This window comes from Labrus mixtus, chromosome 18, assembly GCF_963584025.1.
Source record: "Labrus mixtus chromosome 18, fLabMix1.1, whole genome shotgun sequence".
NCBI classification, from domain to species: domain Eukaryota; kingdom Metazoa; phylum Chordata; class Actinopteri; order Labriformes; family Labridae; genus Labrus; species Labrus mixtus.
Window position 1 is genome coordinate 12,704,209 of NC_083629.1, and position 27,701 is coordinate 12,731,909.

At 39.0% G+C, this 27,701-nt stretch overlaps 2 protein-coding genes across 7 annotated transcripts; one reads left to right on the forward strand and one right to left on the reverse strand.

Annotated features, from left to right (window-relative positions):
* The first annotated feature begins 473 nt into the window (after positions 1-473).
* On the forward strand, positions 474-2,459 carry erg28 (ergosterol biosynthesis 28 homolog). Its single transcript, XM_061063423.1, has 5 exons — positions 474-604; positions 836-987; positions 1,375-1,465; positions 1,549-1,667; positions 1,745-2,459. Exons 2-5 carry the CDS (start codon positions 855-857, stop codon positions 1,831-1,833), a joined length of 432 nt encoding a protein of 143 aa, XP_060919406.1. The 5' UTR covers positions 474-604; positions 836-854; the 3' UTR covers positions 1,834-2,459.
* flvcr2a (FLVCR choline and putative heme transporter 2a) lies at positions 2,265-27,597 on the reverse strand. Of its 6 annotated transcripts, none has more exons than XM_061063416.1 (11): positions 23,579-23,688; positions 18,742-19,396; positions 15,281-15,422; positions 13,080-13,220; positions 11,578-11,645; positions 11,165-11,268; positions 8,726-8,836; positions 6,849-6,954; positions 6,655-6,766; positions 5,762-5,826; positions 2,265-4,772 (listed from the first exon to the last, which is right to left on the reverse strand). In XM_061063416.1, the coding sequence occupies exons 2-11, from the start codon at positions 19,354-19,356 to the stop codon at positions 4,698-4,700; spliced, it is 1,539 nt and encodes a 512-aa protein (XP_060919399.1). In that variant the 5' UTR covers positions 19,357-19,396; positions 23,579-23,688; the 3' UTR covers positions 2,265-4,697. The 6 variants fall into 6 exon arrangements, with proteins under 6 accessions (XP_060919399.1, XP_060919401.1, XP_060919403.1 ...); XM_061063418.1 differs by having other exon boundaries at positions 18,742-19,393; positions 23,579-23,663; XM_061063420.1 differs by lacking the exons at positions 18,742-19,396; positions 23,579-23,688 and adding an exon at positions 26,807-27,597.
* Positions 27,598-27,701: the final 104 nt, after the last annotated feature.

Genomic DNA, 27,701 nt, shown 5'->3' on the forward strand with positions numbered 1-27,701 from the left:
TGCAATATATTGGAAGTAAATAATAAACCAACCAGTTTAAGGCAATGTGGGAATTATTTATTTTTATGACGGCTTGATATGAATGTTTTTTTAACTGAAGGAGCTACGAAGATTAAATAAAAAAGTCAATGATGAACGAGAACATGTGAAAATAGAGATTTAGTCCTTGAGTTAAGATATCAATAACAAGTTAAATCAGTTATTTATGTAAACATATCATATAACAAGTTAAATCAGTTATTTATGTAAACATATACATATGTTAACTTCTACCGTGTGATACAACGACAAAAGTCTTTACGGAGAACTCTCTCGTTTCACATGTACTCTTTGGTTGAATGCAGCCTAGTTTACAGTCTACAGGTGACTGGGTTTTCTAAAACTATTGGCTGGCGAAGAAAATAGGCGGAACCTAAATGCCAATACGGGCCAATCATATAAATGGTACGATTTGATGGAACCATTTGTTAAGCCCTGTTATTGGTCAGAGCCGCAGTCCAAGCTTGACATGTTTCATTGTGAATATAACACCGCACACAGCTGGCCGGAGTCCTACTCAATTGTTTTGAATTCATGTTTACACCGTAGTTAATAGACACTGAAAGGTAAATATACGAACCATTCATCTTATTTTATCACAATGTGTCCTCTGGTTGTACCTACCAGGTTATAGCTGTCATGTTAGGTTTCTCAGTGCTGTATTATTATGTTAGCTGACAGTGACTGTGATGTGTAAGTAGGTCTGTTATTCTGGCTGCAGCAGAACCAGCTACTTGCATAAGCGTTCAGTCTGAATTTTTTTTTGTTCCGCACTGACCACACTGACTTTTCCTCCGGTGCGTTTGACAGAAAAGATGAGTCGCTTTCTGAACGTCCTGCGGAGCTGGTTGCTGATGGTGTCCGTCATCGCGATGGGAAACACCGTGCAGAGTTTCAGAGATCACAGTTTTCTGTCAGAAAAGCTCTACACAGGCACACCTGAGTTTGGTGAGAAAACCATGTTTGACTGACCATATTAAAATGACTTTAAAGGTTGCCACTATAAATAACACCATATCTTTTTTTAGGCCAATGCTAGTGAGATTTAAAATGATCTGACTGGATGTTGTCTTTGCTTGAGCATATACACACACACAATTAGATTAGAGTCCCTACTGGCTTTTTGAAGACTTTTTAAAAACTATATGCATATATGACTTCATTCTAAAATGGACCATTAAGTCTTGTTTTTTTATTACCTAAGCAGATTGATAGGGCTCTTATTATGTTAAAATTGAGTTATGGCTTATTTCCCCTATTATTTATTCTGCTTTATTTGAACTCTTTTCCCTAACCCCTGCCGTCCTGACTTTCATTTTCTTCCCATTTCCTTAGTGAATGGTCTCCAGGCTCGAACTTTTGGTATTTGGACGTTACTGTCATCGATCATCCGCTGTGCATGTGCCATTGATATCCAGAACAGAACGTGAGACAGTTCTCAATTCCTAGGAGCTGCTTATGTTGGCAGACGTAATGTGTTCTTACTTTGTGTCGCTCTGGGTCCTGCAGGCTGTATCACATCACATTATGGACGTTTGTGCTGGCGCTGGGCCACTTTCTGTCTGAGGCATTCATCTACAAAACTGCACCTCTGACGATAGGGGTCATGGCACCTCTTATTGTGGCAAGTGAGTGAGGAATGAACACATTTCCAGTCTTTCAAGGGTTTTAACACATCTCTAAACATCTCGCTGTGTTTCTGTAGGCTTCTCTGTCATAGGAATGCTGATTGGATACCAGTGTATTCCAGAGTCACAGGAGGAAGTCGGAGCAAGACAGAAGAAGCGTAACTGAATCTGGGTTGTCAGATTTTCCTTTGGTCCATTGAACCCACCTCCACAATAACCACTGGACACTTGTGGTGTGGTCCCACTTTACTACTGCTTGTTGCCTTGAAGAACATCAGATCTGGATGAGGATAACATCTTCTTAAGACTTTATACATCTCTAGCTGGTCTGTATTACATGTTTTCCGAGTTTTGCTGCTGCAATCAGAGAGCTTTTTGTTACAGAAGCGTATGTAACACTACAGTAAACAATATGTTCATCATGAGTTCATTCTCAATTTGGTAATATGTAACGAAGTTTGTGAATGTTAAAGTCATTGCTTGAATGACCTTCATTCATAAATAGTTGTGCTCATGGTTTCATTTTTATTTAATTGTAAACTTTTGGATTTATGGAAATGACAGTGATGTTTTTGTTTTATCAAATCATACAACAAGTTCATATACTTAATTTTATTCATGATTTTCTTAAGAACTCTGACAACTTTACAGTATAAAACTATGCTCTTCATTACAAAGACTCACATCTCTCAGCAAATTCTTTTCATGTTTGATCTGTGCTGTAAAAAGTTTGTAAACCCTTTAAGATGACGCACAATTATTGTTCCATAAAAGTTTTATTTAGTGATGTGATTTTTGACGTATTTATCAACGTTGTAAACAGGTTGTGAGACATTTTATATTTCATTGGTGTAGATGAGTGTTATGCACCATATTAGAAAAAAAGGTTGTTATTCTATGCTGCTCAGTTCTCATATTTGGGTTAAAGTAAGATGTTTTACTACATGATTTCTGTCTTAAAACTCTGGATTTGGTTTAGGATAGATTCAAAAGCAGTTAAGAAGTGCACATTGTGCTATTAAACATTTTTTTAATAAAAAATTTTTGGCACTCTTTTTATCCAAAGATACAGTTCAAATATTTTAGGCCATCCAGTAAAATATGGAGCAAACAAACTCCAGAAGAATCCTGTTTTTAATGTTGTCTTTTTAAATACTTGACTCATTTTCTCTTCACTGTAAAATTCAAGAAGAAATAAAACATTCATCTCTATGCAGCCTAAAAGAAATCTCACTGCAGCGTGAACTTCTTTATAAACTCTTAAGTGTGTAGAAACCTTTTTAACAGCACAGTAAAATGTTCTAAAGATGCCACGGAAAATATGGCACCTCTTTAAATCACATAAATCAAAATAAAACAGGAACTAGCCACATCAAGCAAAACATTGAACACAGCATGAACTACATTTCTCAGTAACAACTTTACCATCAAAGAGGATAATGCATCAAAAACATTTGATTGTGCAAAATGATGATCAGAGCATGCTTGGCCTGATCCTTTAATCACGTTTGTGTTGTTCTGATATGCTTAATATTCCAGACACTGACATTGTGTTGATCCACTAAAGATCCCTTACAGTCTTACAAGGACATAACCGACCTTCAAAATTGTGATCTGATGCATATCATCGTTCATATTTAAAATCAGCAGTTCACAGAGTAAAAACGTCCACGAGATCCGGATCATGAAAACCATGACCGGTCACACTCGACAGTCTGCGTTAGACTTGCTCCTTCAAGCAATGAAACGACAGAGGCCAGTTACACAAAATATTGGTCCACTAATAGGAATTTAAATATTGCTAATTCATTTCAAGAACACTCTATCAACAGTAATCAGAGTAGGTTGGAAAAATCTTGGGAAAAGTCCATTTCAGTTATTGAGTGTGGTCATTTGGAGTCAGTGTGAAGACAGCTGCACAGCACTAAAACGTATCAAATGTCTACATTAAATAAAATAATAAAATAAACATTTACGAAATATGTTGTTTTAGAACTTGTGTAGTTCCAAGTGTGTTTCCCTTATGCATGATTGACTTGTGCTTGCTTTGGGATGAGTTAAATTGCACTTGGGATATCAGTCTGTCTCTCTGGTGTTAATGCCAGAGAGGCGAGTTGTACAGTACATTTAAAGCCTCACAGATCGCTGCTCAGTATGAACTCAGTCTCATGTGCTCAGTCTTCACAGCAGCTTCTATTTGCACATGTATGTTCATTGACGTGTCAGTGTTTGGATTTTTTTTTTTTTTATCTGTGAGTGAGGTAGTGTCCTCAGAACTTCCTCTCATTCAGGGTTACAGGTGCAGAGACGCCTCCTTCTACTTCAGCTGGTTTTGTCTGTAAAGGACATAAGACAAAAAAAAAAAAGATTATAAAAACCTACTGTTCAACAAATGGATACATTTTCTTTAATAAAAGGACACAAAAATGTTAATTTATCACAGAGTTCAGAAAGACAACAAAACAATAACGCGGACCAAAATTCAATAACATCCTATTCCCTTTCACAGTTCTTACTGTCATTCATCACAAATGTCAAATGATCTGTTAAAAAAGTTTTTTTGATCAATGCAAAAAAGCTTTGAAACAAAATAACTTGAAACTGCTAGAAACATTTTTTTAAAACTAATTTTATCTTGAAAGCTCCTGTGAGGAATTTTACCTGGTTATGAAATAGACTGAAACAAATTTTGATTCTTGTCGACGGATCATGTTTTATTCCACAGTAAAAGCAAGTGATGCTCTTACTGAAAACCTTGTTATGAACTGAAATACAATTGAACTCTTTTTAGTAGAAATGAACATAATGCCTGTCAATTAATAAATATTTGTTTTGTAAATTCAAACCCATTGTGCTTTGTAACTATTTAAAACCATGGCAACAGGTTCTGTGGCACTTTGAGAAAAAAGTGTGTTAATGTAAATTGTGCCCTTGTCCTTTATATGTGTGTATATAGTTTAACTACTGCAGAGTGTTTGTTCCCCTACCTTCCCAGGTGTGTTTTGGTTTTAGTGAGCTTGTGGGTTTATGTCAAGACTCCCGTTGCCAGGTGGCACTGCACGTTGTGGCGCCATAGTCCTGTACCGACGACACAGAGTCTGTAGGCTGGAACGATAGCTTTGGTGTCACACCTCTGAGAGCCACCTTCATGATCCTTCACACACCATCTCCACTTTCAAACTGCCTAACTGTGAAGCATTACTGCACTGCGACATGCACTGATATGTTGTTCTATCCTTTCATCATGCAGCAAATCATGCAAAATATCACATCATTTAAGTGTACTTTTATTTAAGGTTCTCGTTCTCATTTAAGTTCTGATATTTTGCAGGATTCAGCTGCTTTATTGTTAGAATTGTACGTTTTTGAACAGGCAAAGAAACACAGCAGCAGCTTTTCTTCAGCAAGGCAAAATGTGAGCAGCAAATTTGTTGTGAGAACATTAAAGGCAATTGTGAGCAGCTAGATGCCACTTAGTTTTATTTGGTATTACTTCATTTTAATTCGGAGATACAAAACATATCAGTTATTAACAAAAAACATTTGTCATTATGCATATCCCAGATTAATTAGATTAAACCTGTATTTTGTATTAAAGGTGTTTGTTGGTGTTATTCACATCATTTTAGTGACTTATAAAATGGATCATTTCAGAGTACTGATCTGATTGACAGCTGGCAACCGCACCCATAAGAAAGGGCAAGAAAGCTCATCTTTGCAAAAGCTTAAAACAGAGTTTGGTTTTCACAGGAAATATATAAGAAACACGCTGTTATAGCCAGTGGCAGAGCTGTCAGACAGAGCAGAATTGTGCGTTCTGCAAACAGTGTGTGAGAGGATGCTTTTAGTGAGATTAGAGAAAAGGTTTGAACCCGTGCCGCAGTGCCACCCTGCATTCCCAAAGACTGTATAATACAATTTATAATACAGTCTGAGCGCATTCCCTGGGTTGCATGCTTCAGTGTGAGGACTGCTACAGCGCAGAGTCAGGGCGGCATCTCACACATTCCCTCTCCACAGGGATGTGAAGATCCCACCTCTGACTTTGTGTAACACACACACACACACACACACACACACACACATGTACTTACACTCGCTGTCTGCACCTCAGCCTGCAGGTTGGCCTTCTGTCGCCTGAGGTCAGATTTGATGAATCCTGTGGTAAGAACAGAGGAGAGGGAAAAGTTTTACGACTGATTGTGTTTAATTTGTAATCAAAGAAAGAAAGCCGATGAGTGATGACTCACATCTGCAGTACAGTGTATTTTAGGGCTCCGAAAGGTTGAAAAACAGAGAGGAGGCTGGAAAGTGCCACGCTATATCTCAGTGTTACGTCAAATTGCAAGGTATCTACAAAACAAGTTAGGTCTCCTCTTTCCAAGATAGTTTAGGAGCCAAATTACAGCATTGATGTCAATAGCTTTGAAAGTGGTAACTAGCAGGTTGTTATGTTAAAGGATATCACCGACATTAATCACAGGCTTTGGCTTTAGGTACTAGTAAAAAGTTTCAAACGTTATACAGAAAGAGAATCATTTTGGAAGACACATCAACTCATGTTTGCAATTCAGCATGAACAAAAAGGTAAGTCACTATTTTTATTGACTTGTGCCTGTAATAAATACTGATCCTTCTTTTGGCCACTAGGGGGCAGCCTTGTCATTAAAAACAGATGAGACTTCATGTGTAACTTGCTGTACGCCCTAAGGATTGTGAACACTGTTAAAGGGGGTATTTACAGTTTTGCCCAACCTCTACACAAAGAAATGTTATTTCTTAGTGCCTCTAACAATAATAATAATAATAATAATAAATTAGATTTATATAGCGCTTTTCTAAATACTCAAAGACGCTTAGAGAGAATGTGACATGCTTTGTGTCCACGGCTGCTGAGCTGAGGTCAAAGTTCACTTTTGTTTGGGATGTCGTTAAGTGTAGTTTAGTGGAAGTGTGCTGAGGAATCAGAGAAAGGTTAATATCTTACCTGTCATTACTGATCCTATCAGCAGAAAGATGCACAGGAAGATGTTTCCAGCTAAAGTACCCCATTTATCAATAATCTTCCCCTGAGCGATGGTGAAAATGATTCCAAAGATCTGAAATGAGAGATGAAAAACATGGTATCCGGTCATATGTTTAGTCCATGCTTTCATAGTTAAAAATGCTAATAATGCTAACCTGAGCTGAACAGTTAAGCAGCCCCGATGAGGTTCCCTCTGATTCTGGATAGGTGAGCTCTACGGCAAATTCAAAGCCCAGGGGGAGATATCCTGTCATGAAGAAGCTACAGACAGACAGACAGACAGACAGACAGACAGACAGACAGACGGACATTTTCATCAAAAGCCAGCAACAGAAAATCAGCTCTATTAATGTTAAAGTAGGCCGCGTGTATGTTCCTGTATAATACATTCTGTCTGAGTTTCAGGGAATAAAAGCCAGACAGAGGATTTGCTATGGAAACCAGCTCTGGACATAATCAGCTTACCACAAATAGCAATCATTAGAAAGACATGGCAAGTAGACTCAAAAATGATTGGAGCGATAATTTGGCTCTGACAAAGTAGCACTAATGCCAGATGAGGAAATGTAAAGAAACATGAGGTGTACCAGAATATGTTTATAATAATGACAGAAATCTTTTAAGGCATTATTAGTCAAATGAAGATCTTTACGGATCAAATGTGAGAGACAGGGGTGTAATTTTAACCTCCAGATTAGAAGGCTAAACTGTGTCATAGGATGTTCATGATAAGTGTATAACTGAACCCAAAAAGTGAAGCTCCTTATTCTGTCAACTTTGAAAGCTATATATCGAGACCTCGAGTGTAGATTGACCATAAGAGTTCAAGCTTAAATATCTGTGTCGAGCTTGCTTATAGTTTCCCTATCTTACTCGAAAATTTAATTGAATTTCATGAATGGCTTTAATATTTGTCCAATTCAAGGACTCGAAAGTGTCATGATAATGTCATGAAATAAAAAAAAGGGGTGTTTTTCACATATATTTTGAAGGACCAATATTTTGCAAAATACATTTTTGTTTTTTCAAACACTAATGTGTCCCTAGTCAGTTTAAAAAAAAAAATATGAGAAATGTACATGCTCTCCGTCTTTTGTCTGCTCCACGTAACAGAAAATGTGTGCTCAAACAGGCCATTTAGAGATTTTCACTTTGTGACATCACAAAGGGAAGTAACCCCTCCGCCAGGTGGGTGACACTCCCACAGCTATGCATTTATTCTGCCATCTAAGTCTACTGCTGCATTCATGTGGTGTCGGACACATTGGAAAAACTAGTTTCTGAGTTGTAAAATGCACATGAACACCTGCTCAAGTCGGAACAACAACTCGGAAACTCAGAAAAGAATTAGGTGCCTGACTTCCCGACTTGACATCAGAATCTTCATCACATAGGGGGAAAAATATGTTTCGTTAATGTTAACAATTTTTTTATTAATTCACGTATTGCACATCAACTTTTTGCTAGAATATAACTTTTAACAGTGACAGTTCACTGATCTTCTTTATAGTATCAACGCTTTTTTTTTGCTGTTGTTACAATATTCTGACTTTCCGAACTGAAATCACTTGAACACACTAAAGTCGGAAGAACAACTTCCCAACTCGGAAACCCGAGCAGCACATGAATGCAGCATACTTTCTCACCATAAACAATAGGGCATGGAGCAAGAAAGCCAGAGCCACATCCCCCTACAGAGGGGCGTGGTCAGACACAGATCTTTTGCATTTAAAGCTACAGACACAGAAACAGCCTGTTCTGAGCAGGGCTGAAATAGAGGGGTTTATTGAATTAATGAAATACAGGATCAGTGTTTATTTTTAACAAGAAACTTCACAGACATGGTTTGGTGAGCTCTGAGACTTATTTAAACTGGTTGAAAAGCAGGATAATATGCGAGCTTTAAATATAATGCCCATTACTATCTAGTATTGTCTGGAAGTTTAACTTGCAGGGGTTATTTTTTTTACAAATATTTTGCATGTTAAATTGCATGGTTTTGATGTGTATAACATCTGTAATGGTGACCTACCCTAAAAGTCCTGCCATGATGAACACCAACCACAGGTGACCCAGGTTGAGGGTGACGGCGTAGACCAGCATCCCAATGAGAGAGAGGAGATAAATGCCCAAGGTGGTTTGTCTGAGGAGACAGGAGAGGAAAATGCATGAAACAGTGACTCCCCAGCCGAGATGCGTTGAACACTGCCTACAGTATTTCTGTGTCAACACTGCAATACTTTACTCTACAATCATTAAAGAAATCCAACTCAATTTGATTCTATCTTAAAATAAGAGTTTAAAATCCAATTTGTTTGCTTCATGCCTGGAAAAGATGATCAGGATAAAGAAATCAGTCATGAAAAAGCTGTTCTGTAAAAACATGCACATATCTGTAACGCCTTTTGTTTTCTAAGGGGAAAAATATTTCCCTCAATGTCATGAGTTCTTAGAAATAAAAATAATGTAGATCTCAAGTTCAATCTGGAAGACACTGAAATTTGATAGCATGTGTAATCTCTAGCGCTTCTCTTGGACATTCAACATGCATCATTTCAATGTTTTAAACGTGTAGAGAGAATTTTACAACACAGTAAACAGATGTCATTCCTACAAAAATCCTGCATTTCTGTCATGAAAAGATTACAACGTATCAAATGTGTTTTTCATTATAACTTTATGGTGAAATGGGTATGTAATGAGCGGTCCCTTTCTGAAAACTCAGCATCAGAAATATTTCTGAATTGCTGGAAACCCCTTAACATAACCCAGACCACCTGCACAAACAGGCTTACTCTGGTGAAGCTCTCTCTTGCACAACCATGCGTAGAAAAATGCTGCAAAACATTTTCGTTCATTTAATAAAGTCTTTGTTCTCTATTTGGGACAATAGGAGTGTGAGGGTGAACAACATGGATCTATGGGCTCGAGGGCTTAAACAGTCAAGCATCCTGATGGCATTTAAGGAATCTGAGGACTGAAGAATTGTTTTCCCAGTCGTATTAGTTTGCATGCCAGTTCACTGAAGGTAGTATACCATATTTAAATGTACTGTATATTACTAAGAAAACAGATGAAAATGAGCCATTGCTCTTTGGAGAAAAGTAAAAAGTATTGAAATTGATGATCAAGATCAAAAATATAGCATTCATAATCAGACACTAGTTGAAAATTTCAGATATTAAGATTTAATTATTACATTTTCAATGTTGAATGGAAACGCAGAAAGGCTGAGATCCGACTTGGGAGGAGCAGCAGAGTAAAGCCTGTCAGTTCAGATAAGCCGAGAGCGACTTCAGATCTTAAACGCAGTTCCGCAGGATTTCTCATTTGTGCGCTCACTTTGAACAAAAGCTTGAATTCACTCAGACATCTCACAGTGAACGATTGATTTAAGACAGCCAAGCAAATGTAACAGCACAGTTAACACTGTTGTGTTAAACCTGAAGACTCAAAATCCTGTTCGACCATTTCTTCAGAATTTTGGTATCATAGATTCACTGGAAGTACATGAAGCGAAGTTTACTTTTTGACATGTTAGTAGTGTGGATGGATTTTTAAACAGACTGTTATGGTCCCCCAAAGGGTGATGATGTCAAAACCATGACCCTTTCCTTAAGGGCCATCAAGTATTAGACATTAGTGTAAACTTTTTTTCATTTTGAAGATTAGCATCATTCCAAGCTTGCTTTTGTATTTAACTTGATGCTCTGCTTCAAAAAGCCTCTTGTCTGCCTAAGTTTTCTTCTTGTATTAAAACAAATAACTTTGTAGTTTGCAGTACTATAAAATATAGAAGCAGATAAAGTATAGGCCTACACGGATGCTCCAATAAATCTCTGTGGACACTCCCTTTATGAAATTCCTAGGTTTGTATCCAGCCTGAATCATGATGAGTTATATCAATTGGAAACCCAGAGGTATCTGTATAGCAGACCTACTGAATATACTTTAATGGAGAACATATATAGTTTACTGATGTTTCCCCTATTTCAATGTAATGGATGTAGGTCCAAAACAGTAAACTATATACCAGCTGTTAAAGGAGTTTTCTTTTGTTTCTTTGAGGCTTTCAGGAAATGTTGGGAACACGCTTCTCATCTTTAGCCTATAAGTTTAAAAAAAAAAAAAAAAACGGTTTTATTTGCAATGGTGATCACAAAAAGATTGTGAAGAGTATGTACAGTAAGTATGATTTGTGTTTGGGAAAGTAGAAAATTCATAACATCTGAAATGACTGAGATTTAATAATTAGATTGAAGAAGAATGTTTGAAGATCTGGTATCTTGTACTGATTGTTTTCTCTCACTCTATAGAGAGAGAAAACTCTATGGAGAGTTTGACTGAGTCTTGTTTCCTTCTAAATGCATTTAGGTATTTTTGAGCTCAGTTTGGGAAAAAAAAAAACCTTTTTACCATTTCAAAGTGTATGGTTTAAAAGTAAAAAATGTATTTTAAAGAAACATCTTACTTGTAGGTTTTGGTCTTGTCCAGCCAAAGTCCACATATGAGCGACCCTACCATGCCAGCAATGACTATTGTCAGACCAATTCTCCCAGCATTCACCTCTTCACCCTGAGAGGAAAGACCGTGTGAACCACATTAGAAATCTTTCTACCTACACTCATCTTGTCCTCCAAGCTCTGAGCCATTAAAAATGAAAAGTCCCAGACCCCTTTTATCTGTGTCAGGGTCTTCTACAGTGCAGCTTTACAGTTATTAGCGTAAAGAAGATCAAACAAAACGTCAGCCAGCCAGGCGTGACACTGAGTATATGAAAGAAACTAATTAAAAAACAAGGTAAAGAAGCTAAGGAGGCATAAGACTGTAGCACTTTTTTTTTTTTTCTTTTTTTTTTTTAGAGAGGGACACACTGGGACTTACAGGATACTGTTCAATGATCATCCGGTTCAACAGTGTTGAAACAGCATAGAAGCAGCCAACGTTCAGACCTGCAGACAACAAACACAAAACTATTATGAGAAGGCCTGAAACACAAGGAGGTCCAAAGGTCCAAATGTCTAAGTGATCCATTTGTAAAAGTTCACATTTCTGTATTCTTCCTATTAGCAATCATTTACATGACGTCATTGTAATGTGACCTTTGAGCAAAAAGACGTGACGACTCGAAAAAGACCTTTAGATCAAAGTGACACATCGGCCGTGTACCGGATGTCCATGTGTCACAATGACACATCCTCATATCTGTAACAACAGATGATAAAGACGGTGTGTTTACACATGTTTGTGTAAACGTCTATTTTGAGTCTTGTTTATCTCTATTACCTTTCACCTCAATAATGCTCCAACATTCCAGCCTGGATTAATGATAGCATGTTTAATAGTCAATTAAAAAGGACCTCCGCCTTAAACCTTTAGCATGAGCGCTTTTTCATGACCAGGTAGGAAAAACCTTCCACTTCACATATTTTATTTTATTTATGTATTAAACACTCATTACATTTTATTCTACTTTGAGTTTATTTGAAAATCTTGTTCGACAGGTGTCTTCTTTTTAAAGAAAATGTGCTTTATTAAAAACTGCGAGGGGACATTACATTTTTACGCTGTGTTATTGAGACATGCTACACACACATAGGCTGAAATACACACACATGCACAAACAGGATGCTGCAGACATGCACCAATGGAGAGATGTCAGAGTGAAGGGGATTGCCCAGCGGGGGGAAAAAGGTGCTTTGCTCAGGAAGTGAACTGGCAACTCTCCAGCTACCAGACAAATTTCCAGACATGGTCCACACCGAGAATTGAACCCGCGACCCTCCGGTTCCAAACCCAACCCAGCCAAACCCCTAAAGCACCTTTCGTTTGCCTTCACAGAATTCATCCAGCTCTTATTATGGCTGCCACTTATTTACTTTTGGGTCATTTCACTCAGCTCTAAAGGGGTCAAAAAAAAAAGAGACTATACTTGTCTGCAGCATGCGAGACGTTGTCTGACCTGCATGTCACAATGATGTCATCAAGACACTGTAACGACACACAACCTCCTCCTCTCATATCTATGTGATGTCATTTAACATGACCTTCATATGACCCTGCAGCGATATCACGCTATCTTTGGAGGTGATAAGACCTAAGTAAAGTCGTGTATGCTTTGATATTACTTCATCCAATGTGATGTAGGATGTTCCTCTGTTACCTGCTTCTCATATGTGAGGTTCTGTTTTCTTTCTGTTTGGGATTATTCTGACTTTAACTATATGACTTAATGACTTATTATCTCTAAGATATGGAATGATTTTTACATTATATGGCCTACATAAACCATTAGAGGCACAAGTGTGTAATGTAGAATCAGTACTCAGGTGTTTTAAGTTAACATTAACCTAAAACAAGTCTGTAAATAAAATGGAGGGGCCCACCATAGCTGACCACCAGGAGCATGAACGGTTTGTTAGTCAGCAGTCTCAAGATAGAAGCCATGTACGAGTAGTCCTCAGGGGGGATGTTCCTGGCCTGAGCCTGGGCCTGAGTGGGAGGGATCTCTGGTCGCTCCTGAAACACTGGATAAAACACACACACACACACACACACACACACACACACACACACACACACACACACACACATATTTCACAAGATTACTTTCGTGTTAAAGATATAAGAGGTTTATGATCTTAGAGAGAGAAGTATTCCTTTCATTTAACTCAAAGTGATCACCTGTTCTCTTATGGTAAAGAAACTGGTGGGGGGAGGAGGACGAGGGGGCGGCTATTGCTACATATTGTTAAGTCATTTGCTTGTTCCTCCGCTTTTATAACTGATCTAATGAAAATATAAAGGACTACCTTCAGTATCAATGTAACCTGGCCCAGATTAGCTTCTGCACACACAACACACTCAACATAAACATTTACAAACATAAACTTCCTGATGTCTTTTCACATAACACTACAGTTGTTGGATAAATCCACACTGAAAGACTATAAGATGCAGTTCAAAGCTTCTAAAATAGCTCGAAACTGGACTCAGAGTTAAATTAACTTATCTCTGCTTCAATCCCATGTGAGTGGTTTCAAATGTAGACTATTCACTTTGAAACAAAGTTTTTCTTTCATTTATTATAATTCACTTGCTAAATCTGTTTGCAGTTCTTCCTCATTTTATAATCTCTCTGGTCATTAAAACTTAGTAAGTAGTCATGAAAATGAAACTATGTCTTATGTTATGTTTGGAGTCTTTAAATTGGGTTTATTAATCATAGAGTCTTGAACGCAGTGAGCAATTTGTAGCAGATTACAGTGTTTCCCCTAGGTTTACAGCTTTGGGGGGGGGTGGGGGGGAGGGGACACACGCGCCGACACGCCGACGCGAACACTTGAAGGAATCTTGGTGTTCATGTGTTACTTTTAATGACAGCTGTTCTTTTCTATCGGAAAGGTATCCTTAAATGACTTCTTTCCCTGATTTCTGACTCTATCCACTATCCTATCTCTACAATAAAGGCAATAAAATATATATATATATATATAATATAATATATAAATATAATGGTAGGGGAAACACTGGATTATGTATAAAAAAAACTGCAGTTACATTTACTCAAACTCCGAGTCAATATAATGTTGTGTTACATACTTTAATTGTAAATGGTAAATGGACTTGAGCTTGTATTGCGCTTTCCTAGTCTACGGACTACTCAAAGCACTTTCACACCGCAGGTTACACCTACCCGTTCACACACTGATGGCAAAGGTTGCTCCGTAAAGTGACCATCACTATTGACTTATCACATTCATACACATTCCGAAGCAGCGGGAGCAACTTGGGGTCAAATGTCGTGCTCAAGGACACATCGGACATGAAGCTGCTGGAGCCAACTGAGTCACAGCCTCCCAAAACTTGTAAAGTTCAGTTGTCTGGGGAAGGTAACTCTTGTTTGTATACAATACAATAAATCAAATCACTCTGAATAATATATTAACATAGCACAAGTGTTACAGTGCAACAATTAATCTGACCAGTGGCCCTTTTACCTTAACCAAGGATCTTTCTCTGTAACTATCAGGAAGAAACACTCTCTAAAGTTTTCTCTGACTGTCAGTGAGTTTTAGTGAAAGGAGGATTTATCTGAGCTGAGGGGAAAGATGATTACATAAAACACCATGGCCATGGTCCATGGCTTCCTGACTCCTTGCTTGTATTTCACATTGTGTCAAAGCACATCCCATCTAAAAAGGTGGACAATTACAGCAATTACTGCAGCTGCTGCTCTAGTGAGCTGCAGCGATGTGGAGCTTTCGGTAGAAAGCACAGCTCAGCGTTTCTGCTGCGCTGCATGAACAGGCCAGCAACCAGACAAGAAGCTGGACCATCAAGTAATGAATGACACTGTTAACAAAGAATACACCCTAAAGTTGCAAAAAAAATTCACAAGAATAATTTGTTGCCTGGATAATATTACAACACAAATTAAAAACACAACAGGGTTTATTATATGAAACTGAAAGGAACATGCAGTTGTTGTTCTTTGCATGAGTGAGCAAAGAGCTCGGACTGCTCTGATCTACTCTATGAGCCTGTATGTGAATGGATCTATATTCAGCTTCACGTGTGGACTTACCGATGATGACAAGGATGAAGATGACGGTGGCCACTCCTGCACTGATGTAGAACATGATTCTGATGTGTTGTGCTAACTCATCCATGTCGTCCACATTAGGCACAAGGATAGGTGGGATCAAGAACCCAATGGCAATACCCAGCTGTAGGCAAGAGGCAGAAAATGTTTTTTAAAAAAAGACCCTGCACTACTAGCTGATTAGTACACACAGACACACAAACACACAGTAACAGCAGGTAGACAGCCTTAAAGGGAGAAAGAATCATTACAAGTTCAGAAACAGAAAACATATAAACAGAAAAGTAGTAACAATCACAAAAGGGATGTGTTTGAGTCTCTGTTATTCATAACTTGACATTATGGAAGGTATGCTTATTACTTGGGGAGGTTTATGACTGTCACATCTATCCTTCAGTTAAATGCAAACAGTCAACACTTGACCTCGCTCTGTCCACCGCCTGCAACAAAAAATGATTTTGCAATGCCATGAGGAGATGAAGTGCAATGAATAACAAATATATGTGTACAGATTAGATATAGTCTACTGTTCCTTTGTCTTACTGCTGTTTTACAAAGTGCATATGGTGTGCTGTTCTTTTCAGTGCAATGCATAGTATAGCCCACGTAGTAATGTATCCATCATTTGAAGTCAAATGTTTGCATGCTGAGTGTGGATCAATGGAGTCTATTTGTTATTTAATTCAGGTAGTCTTTTGCAATGTGTTTATGTATATGTCCTTAATTTGATCATCAATCTTTAATTGTATTGCCAATTCATAACAAATGCTATCTCAAGACACTAAGCAGGTAAAAAAAAGAAGACCTTACTCTTTGTTATATTACCAACAAAGACTTAACATTAATCCATCATGAGCACGGCACTAAGCAACATTTAGCAAAGTTACAGTGGCCAGGAAAAACCTCCAACAGAAGCATACTCAGAAGAACAGCCATCTGAACGGTGCTGGGCTTGAAAGATGGGATTGACAGAGGGAGATGCAGGATGATGTGCGTTTGTTGTGCAAGCCTGGTCCAAATGTTACAGGAATCAAATCAAGGACACGCATCAAAACATTATGGTCAAATGGAGGGAAAACAAAACTATCAGTTTACTCTTTATGTAGAGAGACTTTTAACAGTGACAATACAAATTATTTACCCCTCCGTTTAAAGGTGCTGGGAGGTTACAATCTTACAATTCACTTAGCAGACGCTTTTATCCAAAGCGACGTACATCAGAGAGTAAGTACTAATCCATTCATACACCGCCAGTGAAGCAGCGGGAGTAACGCAGGGTTAAGCGTCTTGCCGAAGGACACATTGGACATGTTGCTCAGCTGGGGATCAAACCCTCGACCTTCTGGTTGAGAGGTGACGCCTCTACCAACTGAGCCACAGCCGCCCGAGGTCAATTTAGTTTCATTTGGTGTCTGTTGGGACCAATTTTAACGCCAATCTAAGCTAACAAGCTGTTTCCATACGTATGAGAAAGGCAGCAACCATCTCATCACCATCTCAACTCTGTCAGAAAACAAGCTTCAAAATGCACAGATAATCCAAGGGGACATACAGTATGGGTTGGGACTAAACTTTCCAAATTTGAGTACCACGAGTAGTGCCAACTTCCTCAGCTTCCTACAGCCTCAAAAACATTCCAGAGGGGACACCAGCCGCGGCCCCTCTGCTCTGAGGGAAAGGGGAGGGCTAAAAGCTGACAAGAAATGCTCCTTAAGGTGTGTGCAGGAGGGTATGTTACAGCTGCCCAGATATATTGACCTGTCACTCGCTACAGCAAAAGGACGCATCAGAAATTTCGCTATATTGATGTTATGTATCAATGGCTAAATGAACAATCATGACTTCACCCTGTCGTCGTTTGCTAGAGATATCAAACCGTAATTGTAAAGTCATCTGTTTAATTACTGTGACGTTTTTGAAGGGGAACAAAAGACAGCATTTCCCTATTCTGTGTTCGTCATGAATGAGTAGAGCAAGTCTTGATAACTTGTCCTAAATGCAAAGCTTATTCTTGCCTCTTTTATGAAGTTATTTTTGGAACACAAACCCTCATTCTGTCTGATCTTCAAAGCTGTGCAGAAATCCTGCCTACTCTCTGCTAATGTGGACTACTTATAAACATCCAAGTGGATATGAAAAAGAAAGGAATAAAGTCTTGGTGGGCAAGTCAACAGCGTCAACAATGTGCCCTTTTGTCTTAAACAGCAGGGTTCAGGATTTAGGGACAAAACAAGAACATGTGCAACAATGAGCGGTATGCATTGTTTGGACGAAGGCAGGTGAGAGAGGACAAACTTCAACGGAAGGGGAAAAAAAGGTTGACGAGGTTAACGACCATCAAAGGCTTTATGATTATGGTGCAACCACAAAAACAAAAAAAAAAAATATAGTCCTTTCGGTGGACATTGACTGTTTTAATGGCTTGTAAAGAGAGAATAATTCAGAGCAAAATCGAAGTATAAAGCTTGATTGAAACCCGTTGTAAATCACTCTGGATCATGTCAATGTCTCTGAAAACTCTGTCACTCTACTGCAAAATGTCTGCATCCTCTGCATGATCTTTTAAGTTGAAAGTCATGTGACACCCAGGTTTTTTCCATTCCCACAGCAAGGTAAACAAAGTTCTACATGTGAAGTTGAAGGAAATATGACCTCACACCACATTGACATCAGTCCTGGCTAGCTTGCAATGGATGTAGCTTTCACATTTAACAATTATTTTTACCCCAACCACGGAAGCTTCGGCGGTCCAAGCAGTACACTATACCTGCCGTAAACATCTCCACTTGTTGGGGAGAACACAACACACATACACAAACAAACTTAGGACAATCAGAAGAAACATCACCCTCTCACCTAACTCTTAAGATATACTTGGCCCTGTTTGACTTCTCTGCAACCACGTCATGGCAGTTTGGGGAAGTTTCTATCACACACCTGTTCTCCCGTGTTCTTAGGGGGTGTTTGAAGAAAGAAGACCTGACATTTCTTTTGTCATGTAGGAGGTAATGTTCAAACTGTTTTACTTCAAGGAAACCTTTGAACTCATTCTGTTAAAGCTTTATTCATCACCTTGTCTTATACTACATGTGGTAGGGTACAGTAAAGTAATCCGAGAAAGCCTGAGGCAGTTGTGAAAGAACTGATAGGAAAAATTATGAATGCTTAAACTGCTTCCCTCTGCAAGACGGCATACTTGTAAACTGAGGTAGACCCCATAAGCACTTTGGACACATGGACACTTTAGGCCTCCAACTGCAGAGAGAATGCTTGACTATGATCAATGCTGACTCAGGACTCAGTCAAACATTCAATGGCAGACGCTGACATGTACTTGCCTGTTTCAAACACACTTACATTAAGATTCAGGGTAAAGTGTGTTAAAGTTGAGCTCTCTTTCACTCTACAACATTTTGAGCCTCAAAAGGCAAGAAGAGACACACCTGGCTCCCCAGAACTCCAATGGCACAGGCGGTAGATACCTCCTGCTGCCCAAACCACAGGGAAGCAAGTTTGGATGGGATCCCCAGGAGATAAACGGTTGACACTGAACACACAAACTGTCCGAAGAAGGTCATGGCGAACATGCTCGGGTGGGCTGTGCTCGTCTTGATCCAAGCGCCGATGCAGTTGAAGGCCGAGCCGACCACAACCACATCCCTCATGCCCCGGTTGTCGAGCAGCCAGATGACGGGCAGGATGAAGGGGATGTAGGTGAGGAAGTAGATCATGGAGAGCCAGTCGATGGCCATGCTGTCGATGTTATAGAAGCGCATGAAGATGTTGCTGATGATGCTGTACTGCAGCCACATGAAGGCGTTGCTCATGGAGTAGGCGCTGAAGATGAAGAGCATGACCCATCGCCGCTTGTAAAGCTTTGTCTCCATCAGAGGACGGAGCTGTGCGGTGTCCGCAGCTGAGGCCTCCAAACTGTCCTGCAGAGGCAGTTGGTTGTATTCTCCCAAACTGGTTCTCTCTTTTGTAGTTGTCCAATCACTGTCTCTGGTTTTGACACATCCATCTGTCCACTCACCAGAGAATTCATCTTCAGAGCCCATATTGGAACGCGTCCCTCGTCCTCCAGCCGTCTCCTAACTGCTACAGGGAATAGAAAAACATTTCTCCTCGGTTGCACACTTTTAACACTGTGGCAGTTTACCTGACTAACCCCTCCCACCCAGCAGGTATTTCCTTCATGCTGATCAAAAACAAGCGCTCCTGCTGTGCCTAAAGTGGAGATTACTTGCTAATTACTCCTTCTGAGTTAGCAAAGGTGGATCTGGTGTGCAGTTTCAAATATAATGAGAGGTGTTGGCAAGCCACCAGCCACAGACTGAAGCTGACAACGGTGACAACGCTCTCCTGCCTGCTCTGGTGTTCAACACCTCTTTAGTCATGTGATTGGTCTCTTTAGTTAGTTTCACTCCTCCTTTCTGCTTATGTCATGGATTCAACTAGTGCTTGACAACAGCTCTGGTATGTAAATCTGGAGGGACAGTCAAAGAAAGCAGCTTGATTTTATTGTAAAAGTAAGGCACATGGTACTCACACACAGTCCCAGAGATGTACAAAGGAGCTAAAGTCCATTAAGCAAAGACAAAAATGATCAACTAGAGCCTGAGACATTTGTGGCTGGTAAAGATGCAATGTGAAGATGCAGAGCTTTCAGCCACATGTAAATAAGTGAAAATATGAACCTAAATCTGCAGCAGTGTATAATTATATTAAACCATTTAATCATGAGAATAGATCTTTATGTTTAAAAAAATGTAAACAATCATCTTAATACACTATAAAACAAGTTAATGATTTGTGTACCAGTGCATGTCTGAAGAGAGGAAGTTAGCCTCTTTGCTTAAACTGTCATGATTTGGTTTCTTATTTTCAGAGTTTAGGTTTTCTTGTTGTTTTTAGTTCTCATTCTTGTCTGATGGTGTTGTTTCCCTTGTGTGTTTTCTAGGCTAGTGTTTCATGTGTTATTTTTGTAACTTCATATCCTAGTGTTTCTTTATGTTCTAGTGTGTTTTGTTTCATTCTTGAGTTCTGTGTGTCTTCAGTGTTTCATGTATTTTATTTTGTAGTTGTCCTCAGTGTTGTGTCCATTCCTTCCCCTGTGTGATTGCCCTCATTGTCTTCACCTGTGTCATTAGTCTCACCTGTGTTTGATTACCCCTGTGTCTATTTAGTCTCTGTGTTTCGTCTCTTTTGTGTCAGTTCATTGTATGTTGTATGAATGTCAGTTTTGCTCGTGCTCCTCTGTGGCTCCCTGTTTTTGATCCCGGTGTTTTTTGTTGAACTTTTGGAATAGAGTTTTGTTGCCTTTGGCCTTTTTGTTTGATTAAATATTTTTGGTTTCTGCACTTGGGTCCACCTCCCTTGTTTTCCAACCGTCCGTAACATAAACAGAAGATTACAACATGTGGCTGTTCAAAGACCAGTTATTAAATCACAGTGTTTGTGGTTCATTAATTGGATTTAATAATGCCCAATCACTTCTTATCACATCATTTGTCAAAGGCGATAAAATACTGGCAGAGCTGAGGCTAACAGATTCAAAAAAAAAAAAGTTGGATTATAATATTTATGCTGTCAGGGAGTCTTGGCACAGTGGCTCAATTTTTACTCTTTTGGCTTCAGTGCATTGATTAAAAAACACCCCAGGAATAACACTTAATTTGACCAGATTATCAGAAAGGAGCTCTTTTATATGCCGTCCTCCACAATCCTACATAGCAGCCATAATCAGCCACAGTGATGGAAATGCTATCCCTATTCCTCACGTTTAATTCCCGCAATAATTATTTACAGGCAGGATAGTTCATTTAAGCATGAGTACCAGAGATATACATGTATATTATTAAAAGAATTATCATCACAGGCATAATTAGCATGTTATTTATGCAAAAAGTGACACACTGCTGCTTTATGAATTACAATAGGCCTCTTCCATCAAATACACTATGTATTCCCTGTATTTATACTGTATGCCTGATTACACAAAATGGATTGACTTAGGTAGAAAGTCAATACACTGACATGGTTAGATGAAGTCAGCAAGTGCAAGAAGTCACTGATCGTTTCAAGCATTCGGTTATTGTCTTTCTTGTAGATAGAGACATCAGACTGATAGTTGAACACTCTATAAAGAGGTTTTAAGTACTGAGGTGTGAGAGAGCATGATCAGAGTTTGAAATGAGATGTTGTTGTGGTTCTAAAGGCTAAAGTGCGGAAGTGTATTGCATTCATGTGGGGAATTTTTTTTTCTCCTGGTTTCTTGTTATTACGAGATTTTTATCTCGTAATAACAAGAAAATATCTGGTTATAACGAGAAAAGATCTCGTTATTACAAGATAAAGATCTTGTTATAACGAGAAAGATCACGTTATTACGAGAAAAGATCTCGTTATTACAAGATAAAGATCTTGTTATAACGAGAAAAGACACACATTACAAAGACTAAAAAGATACTAGAGAGTGGTAGTTTGCATTGTGGCAGGCAGACAAGGGAGGAAGATCAAAAGGCAACGATGACGGTTGATGATGGTTATTGATTTGATTGTGTTTTATTTTCATCTTGGTTTAAGACATTGGGAAATATTATCTTCTTTGAGTAATACAGATGGTATTCTCATGAGCTTGTCGACTTAGCGCAGGCATCTGAAGGCCTTAAGGTTTGTTTCAGACGGAAAGCAAAGCACACTCTGACCTACTTGATGTAGCGTTATTCTTCCAGGATCAGTTAAATAGATATGGTATGCTTCACAGATATAAAGTCATGCATCTGAATTGCATTCAAGCTGGCTACATGGTGTCTCAAGATACGCTTAGGCATTTACTGAAAATACTAACCCCATGAAAAACAACTGCGGCGCTGGAATCGCCTGCTGTTTATACTGAAATGTTGTAATGAGCTGCCACTGGTGTAGTGTACACTCCTATAAACAAACCCACACCTCCTCATCGCCACCACCCTAATGCTCTTCTCGTAATAACGAGGTCTTATCTCGTAATAACAAGAAATCAGGCCAAAAAAAAATTCCCCACATGAATGCAATACGCTTCCGTACTAAAGTGTGCTAAACAGTGAGTTAATATCAAACAGAGTAAAAACTTATTTTTCATGGATATCTATTTCTTTGTGCAGGATTACCACTGTGGTAGGATTTAGGATACACACCATTCTTTTTAGATACATTGAGTTAATGTTGACAATACCAATCAATCATCAAATATGGAGCATTTAAAATACCTCGTATTTCTGACTAAATGTTCATTCTGCAATAAAAAGTTCATTAATTGATTACAAAAACAAAGAAACAAGGGAACGTTGTAGTCCATTAGAATTGCTAATCACTATAATACAGCTTTTTCTATATTGTGAATTTGACTTAAGTTAAAAATTGTCATTTGAAAATGCAAATATTTCTATTTTCATCCATTCCCTTTGTTCGAGCAGCTGGTTGGCGTGGGAAGATTTTTACAGGATATCTGATTTTTAAGGATTATTATTTTGATAATTGTGTTCTTATTGTGAACTCAAAGAAAGAACAGTGTGTGTCGGTTCAATTATTTAAATAATGGGAACAACATGTGCTTGTAAGTTATTGGGAGTGGACATTCATATTTAGATATTTTTCTCTATTCAGAGTTTTAAAAGAACGTCTGAAATGATTCTGTAGGCATGTGTTTTCTCTGTTGTAGCTGTGACTGTCTGAAAAGTATCTTAAACTGACTGAAAGTTTCCGATTGGCAGCAAAGTGCCCCTGCTGCCTGTAGCCCCCTGCTAGACCACGTCTACCTGCATGGAGCCATGAAGCCATGAATGGAGGGAGTGAAGGGAATAAAGGGAGAACCGAACAATCTCTCACACAGAAACTGCAACCCCAAATCCACATTATGTTAACTATTCTCAGAAGTTTTTTAAGTGAATTGCTACACCAGGAGCCTCATTATTAAGTCTAGGATACAACATCTGTTGAAGGCGGAGTAATCGCTTTGTTGGCTACATACTCGCCGTATTTCCGCCAAAACAGCGCAATAAAACGCTTAACAACTGCAGATAGATCGATCATAAAACAATGTCATGCTCCTTAAACTCCATAGCCTATCTCAAACACTGTCGCAATCTGGGCTACAAGCTTCCTCGCGATCATATTACGCTTCCTGAAAGTCTCATGAGTTGTAAACATGGCTGCAACCCCCCACATGCTACGACTTTATGGACGTTCCTCCACAAAAACACTCACAAAAAGGTAAAAAGAAACGTCAGATGACCATACCTGGAGCTCGGCAGTAGCCTATTTGACTTACTACGATATACAAACATTACGGACTGTGCCAGGACAGGATGACTAAGGTGTACACGTCATTTCCCATTTGGGTGCCAGCCTCAAAACAAACAGGCATGGTTTAAAAGAGTTAGAAATTGTTTTCCAAAATGAACATATTAAGTCCTATAATTGACGGCCTTTTGTGGAAATACAAACACGAAAAAGAAAGCATTAACAATAATCACTTAATACGAAAAGGGAGAAGTGCGTAAAATCAATGGGCATCTGTTTCTCTCGCGCGCTCTCTCTGAGTGACGTGCTGTCTGTTTACAGTTGAGAAAAGTCATTCTATGTGATGACGTCATTATATGTGCTGGGCGAACTCATATTCATTAATATGAATCCTGGGGACTACTAATAATTATTAGTAATACTTATTAGCAGAAGCTCATACAGATTTCGAACATTTAATTTTACACTTCAACAGCCAACAAAATGCACACTGAAAGTTCGCACATACGGGTCCTATCATCAGTTTATAGTTTATAATAATAAGAGCAGTGAGGGCGCAATCAATCACTCATCGCAGGTTGGGGCTGTTTGGACAGCCTCAGTCTGTTAACAGTAACTACAGTCTGCAGTGAAGATCACACTCTTCTCTGGTAAACTAAGTTACATTAGAACAGACGATTGAAGTTTCTGCTTCATATCTCTCCACCTCTGTCTGTGCGCAAAGTTTCAGTGTCCCTCCACCTCTGTGCGTAAAGGCACACTCTCGTACCCTACTGAAGAAGTACTAAGTCCAACCGCTTCAGAATCATGGTGTATGTATGTAAGTGACATCAATGTTAGAACTTAAGACCCAACAACATGACATATTTAAGGGACTTTGACAGTGGATTACTCAAAAAGTACACAGTAAAAGTACTTCATAGTACTGGTGCATGTCGTCTAAGAAGTATTTAGTCCAACCATGTCAGAACCATGCTGTACTGAAGAAAATCTTTTTTTAACAGAAAGTTCACAGGAAAACAGTTTTTCCTGTGAATGTGAACACCTTATTTTGAAGAAAAGAGTGTTACCGCAGACTCACACTTACTTCACCGGAATTCGAAACCATTCCTTGTACAGTATTTTGTGTGCTCCCGTTTCATACACGTGAATCTCATAGCCAGTTTTATCCCTAGTAATTTTAATGCAAACAAGAATGTCACAAGAGATAACAACAGATTTTGAGAGTGATGGGGAGGTGCTGGATCCAATCAAATAGGTGCGGGTCCCGACCTGGGAGGTGCCGGATCTTGTTCCGGCACAAATCAATCCTAGCTCTGTTTGCCATCACTACAGTCTTAGAGAGCAAATACGATGTTGTCATACACTATATTCTATTACGAGTCACAAAATAAAACCACTTTAATTGAGGATTTTGAACAGTTTCTTTATGAATATGTTTTTCCATTGTGCACACTGCTGCACTTTATGAATAGAAAGCTATGCGTCCTTTTTGTTTATCCTTTCTCTTAGCATGCAATAATCTATCGCTAGACTCAAGTACAGTTTTGATGCAATTTTTGCCTGGTTGAGTTTTTTCCTATTTTGTCCTACTTTTGGTTCTGCTTCTCTTTATTGCAGAGGTAAATACCCTTTACTTATTAACAGTTACTTCATGATTGTTGAATATAACTGCTAGAATAGGCTAACTAAAAGAAGGCTAAGAAAAAAAACATACAATACTAAAGATGTCATCCACTGTCTTGTATAATTTGTTGCATGTACTTAATAAAAAAAAGATGTAATTGGTGGTTCATAAACCTTTTGGCTTCTGACTTCTGACAGAAAATTAGTGTCCCGTTTTGGCCCATTTGCAGATGTCTGATTTTCTTTGGCAGTTACATCAAAGAGAGACAACCTCTTCATTTCTCAGAAGAAAAAACAAGTTAGGTGGCCCATAGAGGACTAGTACTTCAGATTAGCTCTACTTGGATCAGCTGAATAAAATGCTTATTAAATTAGACTATTGGTGTAAAAAAAGACTATCAGTTACAAGGGATTTTTTTCTGTTGAGCTTTGCTACTTGAAGTACATTTTGTTGTTAATCCATCTGTTCTTAGGTTTAATTCGAATCTAAAAAGCTGACAGGATTTGTACTACTAATTGATTGATTTACATTTGATATTAACTGCTTTGCTTAAGTAAAACCTCTAAGTACTTCTTCCACCACTGAAGAATGTTGGGCTCAACAGGAAGTCAGTGCAATGCTCCAACAAATCCATCCGACACAGCCCACCAAACAAGGGAAATTCATAAGCCCTGATAAGCTTTTTCAACATAAGCAGGCATTGTGAGTATACAGATAAGCTTCAACATGTTAGCTTGAATACACCTGGCTGTCTGCTTCCTTACCACAGACTATGAGCAACCAAAAGTAAAATATATCCCTTAACTGCAGAGGGATTTTACCAGAATGCATTAAGGCTCAAATATCCCCTGAGCTTATTCTCACTTGATACACATTTACTCCAATGGTGAAGGATAACAGAATCTTAGGCAGTTATATAGATGTATCCAAAAATATTAAAAGTCAAGAAATATGGTGACAGCATGATATACGAACTTTTCAATATCAGACAAAAAAAAACAATTGCTCTACAGAAGATTGTAACACATTTAAAGGGATGCTCCAGCCTCACACTTTACTCTAGGATCATTATGCCTCAGTCATTTTTGGTAGATTATCCTAAACTTCAATATTTCCCAAATGTGAGGTCAAAGGATCACTACAGATCTTTTTTTTTAAGGAATCTTCTTTGTTAGGATTACAAAAAACGTTTTGAATCAGATGAAAAGCACAAATGGGTGCCCTGTTCAGGTTTGGGTAGAGAACTGGGCAAAGCAGCAGCATAAAAATCAGGTCGTGCGACCATTGTTGTTTAGAAGTATTGAAATCTTTAACTTCTTAGAATATCAATTGATTTTGAGTTGATTGCATTAAGTGATTGCAATATTGGCTGGGTATTATCCCATCAAATAGGAACCAGTCAGTTTCTGGGTGTCTTGATAAGGGTGGACGGTTGGGGCCAAACAGACAGCATTTGCCCGAGGCCCACTAAAAGGGTTCATCCAGCCCTGGGGTTTGGTCTACTTAACGCTAGGTTAAAGATGCACATTATATAATTTCCCTTGTGTTTTTCGGAACCAATCATATACATCAGAAAATAAAAGTTCAGCATGAGTCACCTGATTTCCAAAAACTCCAATTGAGCAGGCTGTGGACACTTCATCTGCGCCAAACCACTCGGACGCCAGGCGGGAGGGCATCCCGAGGATGAAGACCTGGCCGAGGGAACTTGCAAACTGTCCGAGCATGGTCACCCAAAATAGGTTGGGATTTGCGCTGGCCACCTTGATCCACGTCCCGGCGCAATTGAGCGCGTTGGCAAGCAGTGCCATGACCCGCAGTCCCTTCTTATCCAGCAGCCAGGTGACTGGAAAGATGCAGGGAATGTAGGTGAGCATAAAGATCATGGACAGCCAGTCTATAGCGAAGGCTTCCACGTTGTAGAACCTCATCATGATGTTGCTGATGATCCCGTACTGGATCCATTGGTACGCGTTGCTCAAGGAGTAAGAGCTGAACAGGAGCACGATCATCCAGCGCTTCTGGTATAGACGCGTTTCCAGCGGGGGACTACTTGCTCCGTTTGGGATGCCGCTGCATTCAATGTGGTCAACTGCCTCTGGATCCTTCGTCCCCAACTCTGGACATGTACCCCGCGTCTGCTCTGGGCCCATGTCCTTCATAAAATTAACATTATCTTCCATTTTTCAATTAAAAATAGAAAGACAGAAGTCCTCCTCCACTGTGAACACCTACTTGGAAAAATGTTAAAACTTTAGTTCCCCTAGACAGTCCAAAATCATCCAGCTCTCAAAGCCTTTACCACAGGACTGAGGTAACTTCAGGTTTATCAAATGCTTGCTCCATACTAAAGGACTGACCTGCTCTCCAGAGGTTCATTTAATAGTCGTGTGTGAGAAACCCCCTACACAACATGCATGCACTAGGTAGAAGCTGATGACGTTTACTCCACCCAGCTGCTGAGAGAAGACATGACAGCAAGTGGCACACATT

Excerpts from the sequence above, each read along its gene's own strand:
- erg28 (XM_061063423.1), top strand. The coding sequence starts at position 855 with ATGAGTCGCTTTCTGAACGTCCTGCGGAGCTGGTTGCTGATGGTGTCC. Across the intron at positions 988-1,374 it reads CACAGGCACACCTGAGTTTG|TGAATGGTCTCCAGGCTCGA; the intron begins GTGAGAAAACCA and ends CCATTTCCTTAG. Across the intron at positions 1,466-1,548 it reads ATTGATATCCAGAACAGAAC|GCTGTATCACATCACATTAT; the intron begins GTGAGACAGTTC and ends TGGGTCCTGCAG.
- flvcr2a (XM_061063416.1), bottom strand. The coding sequence starts at position 19,356 with ATGGGCTCTGAAGATGAATTCTCTGGTGAGTGGACAGATGGATGTGTC. Across the intron at positions 11,646-13,079 it reads GCTCCTGGTGGTCAGCTATG|GTCTGAACGTTGGCTGCTTC; the intron begins GTGGGCCCCTCC and ends TGTTGTCTGCAG. Across the intron at positions 4,773-5,761 it reads CTGAGGTGCAGACAGCGAGT|CCTACAGACTCTGTGTCGTC; the intron begins GTAAGTACATGT and ends CTATCGTTCCAG.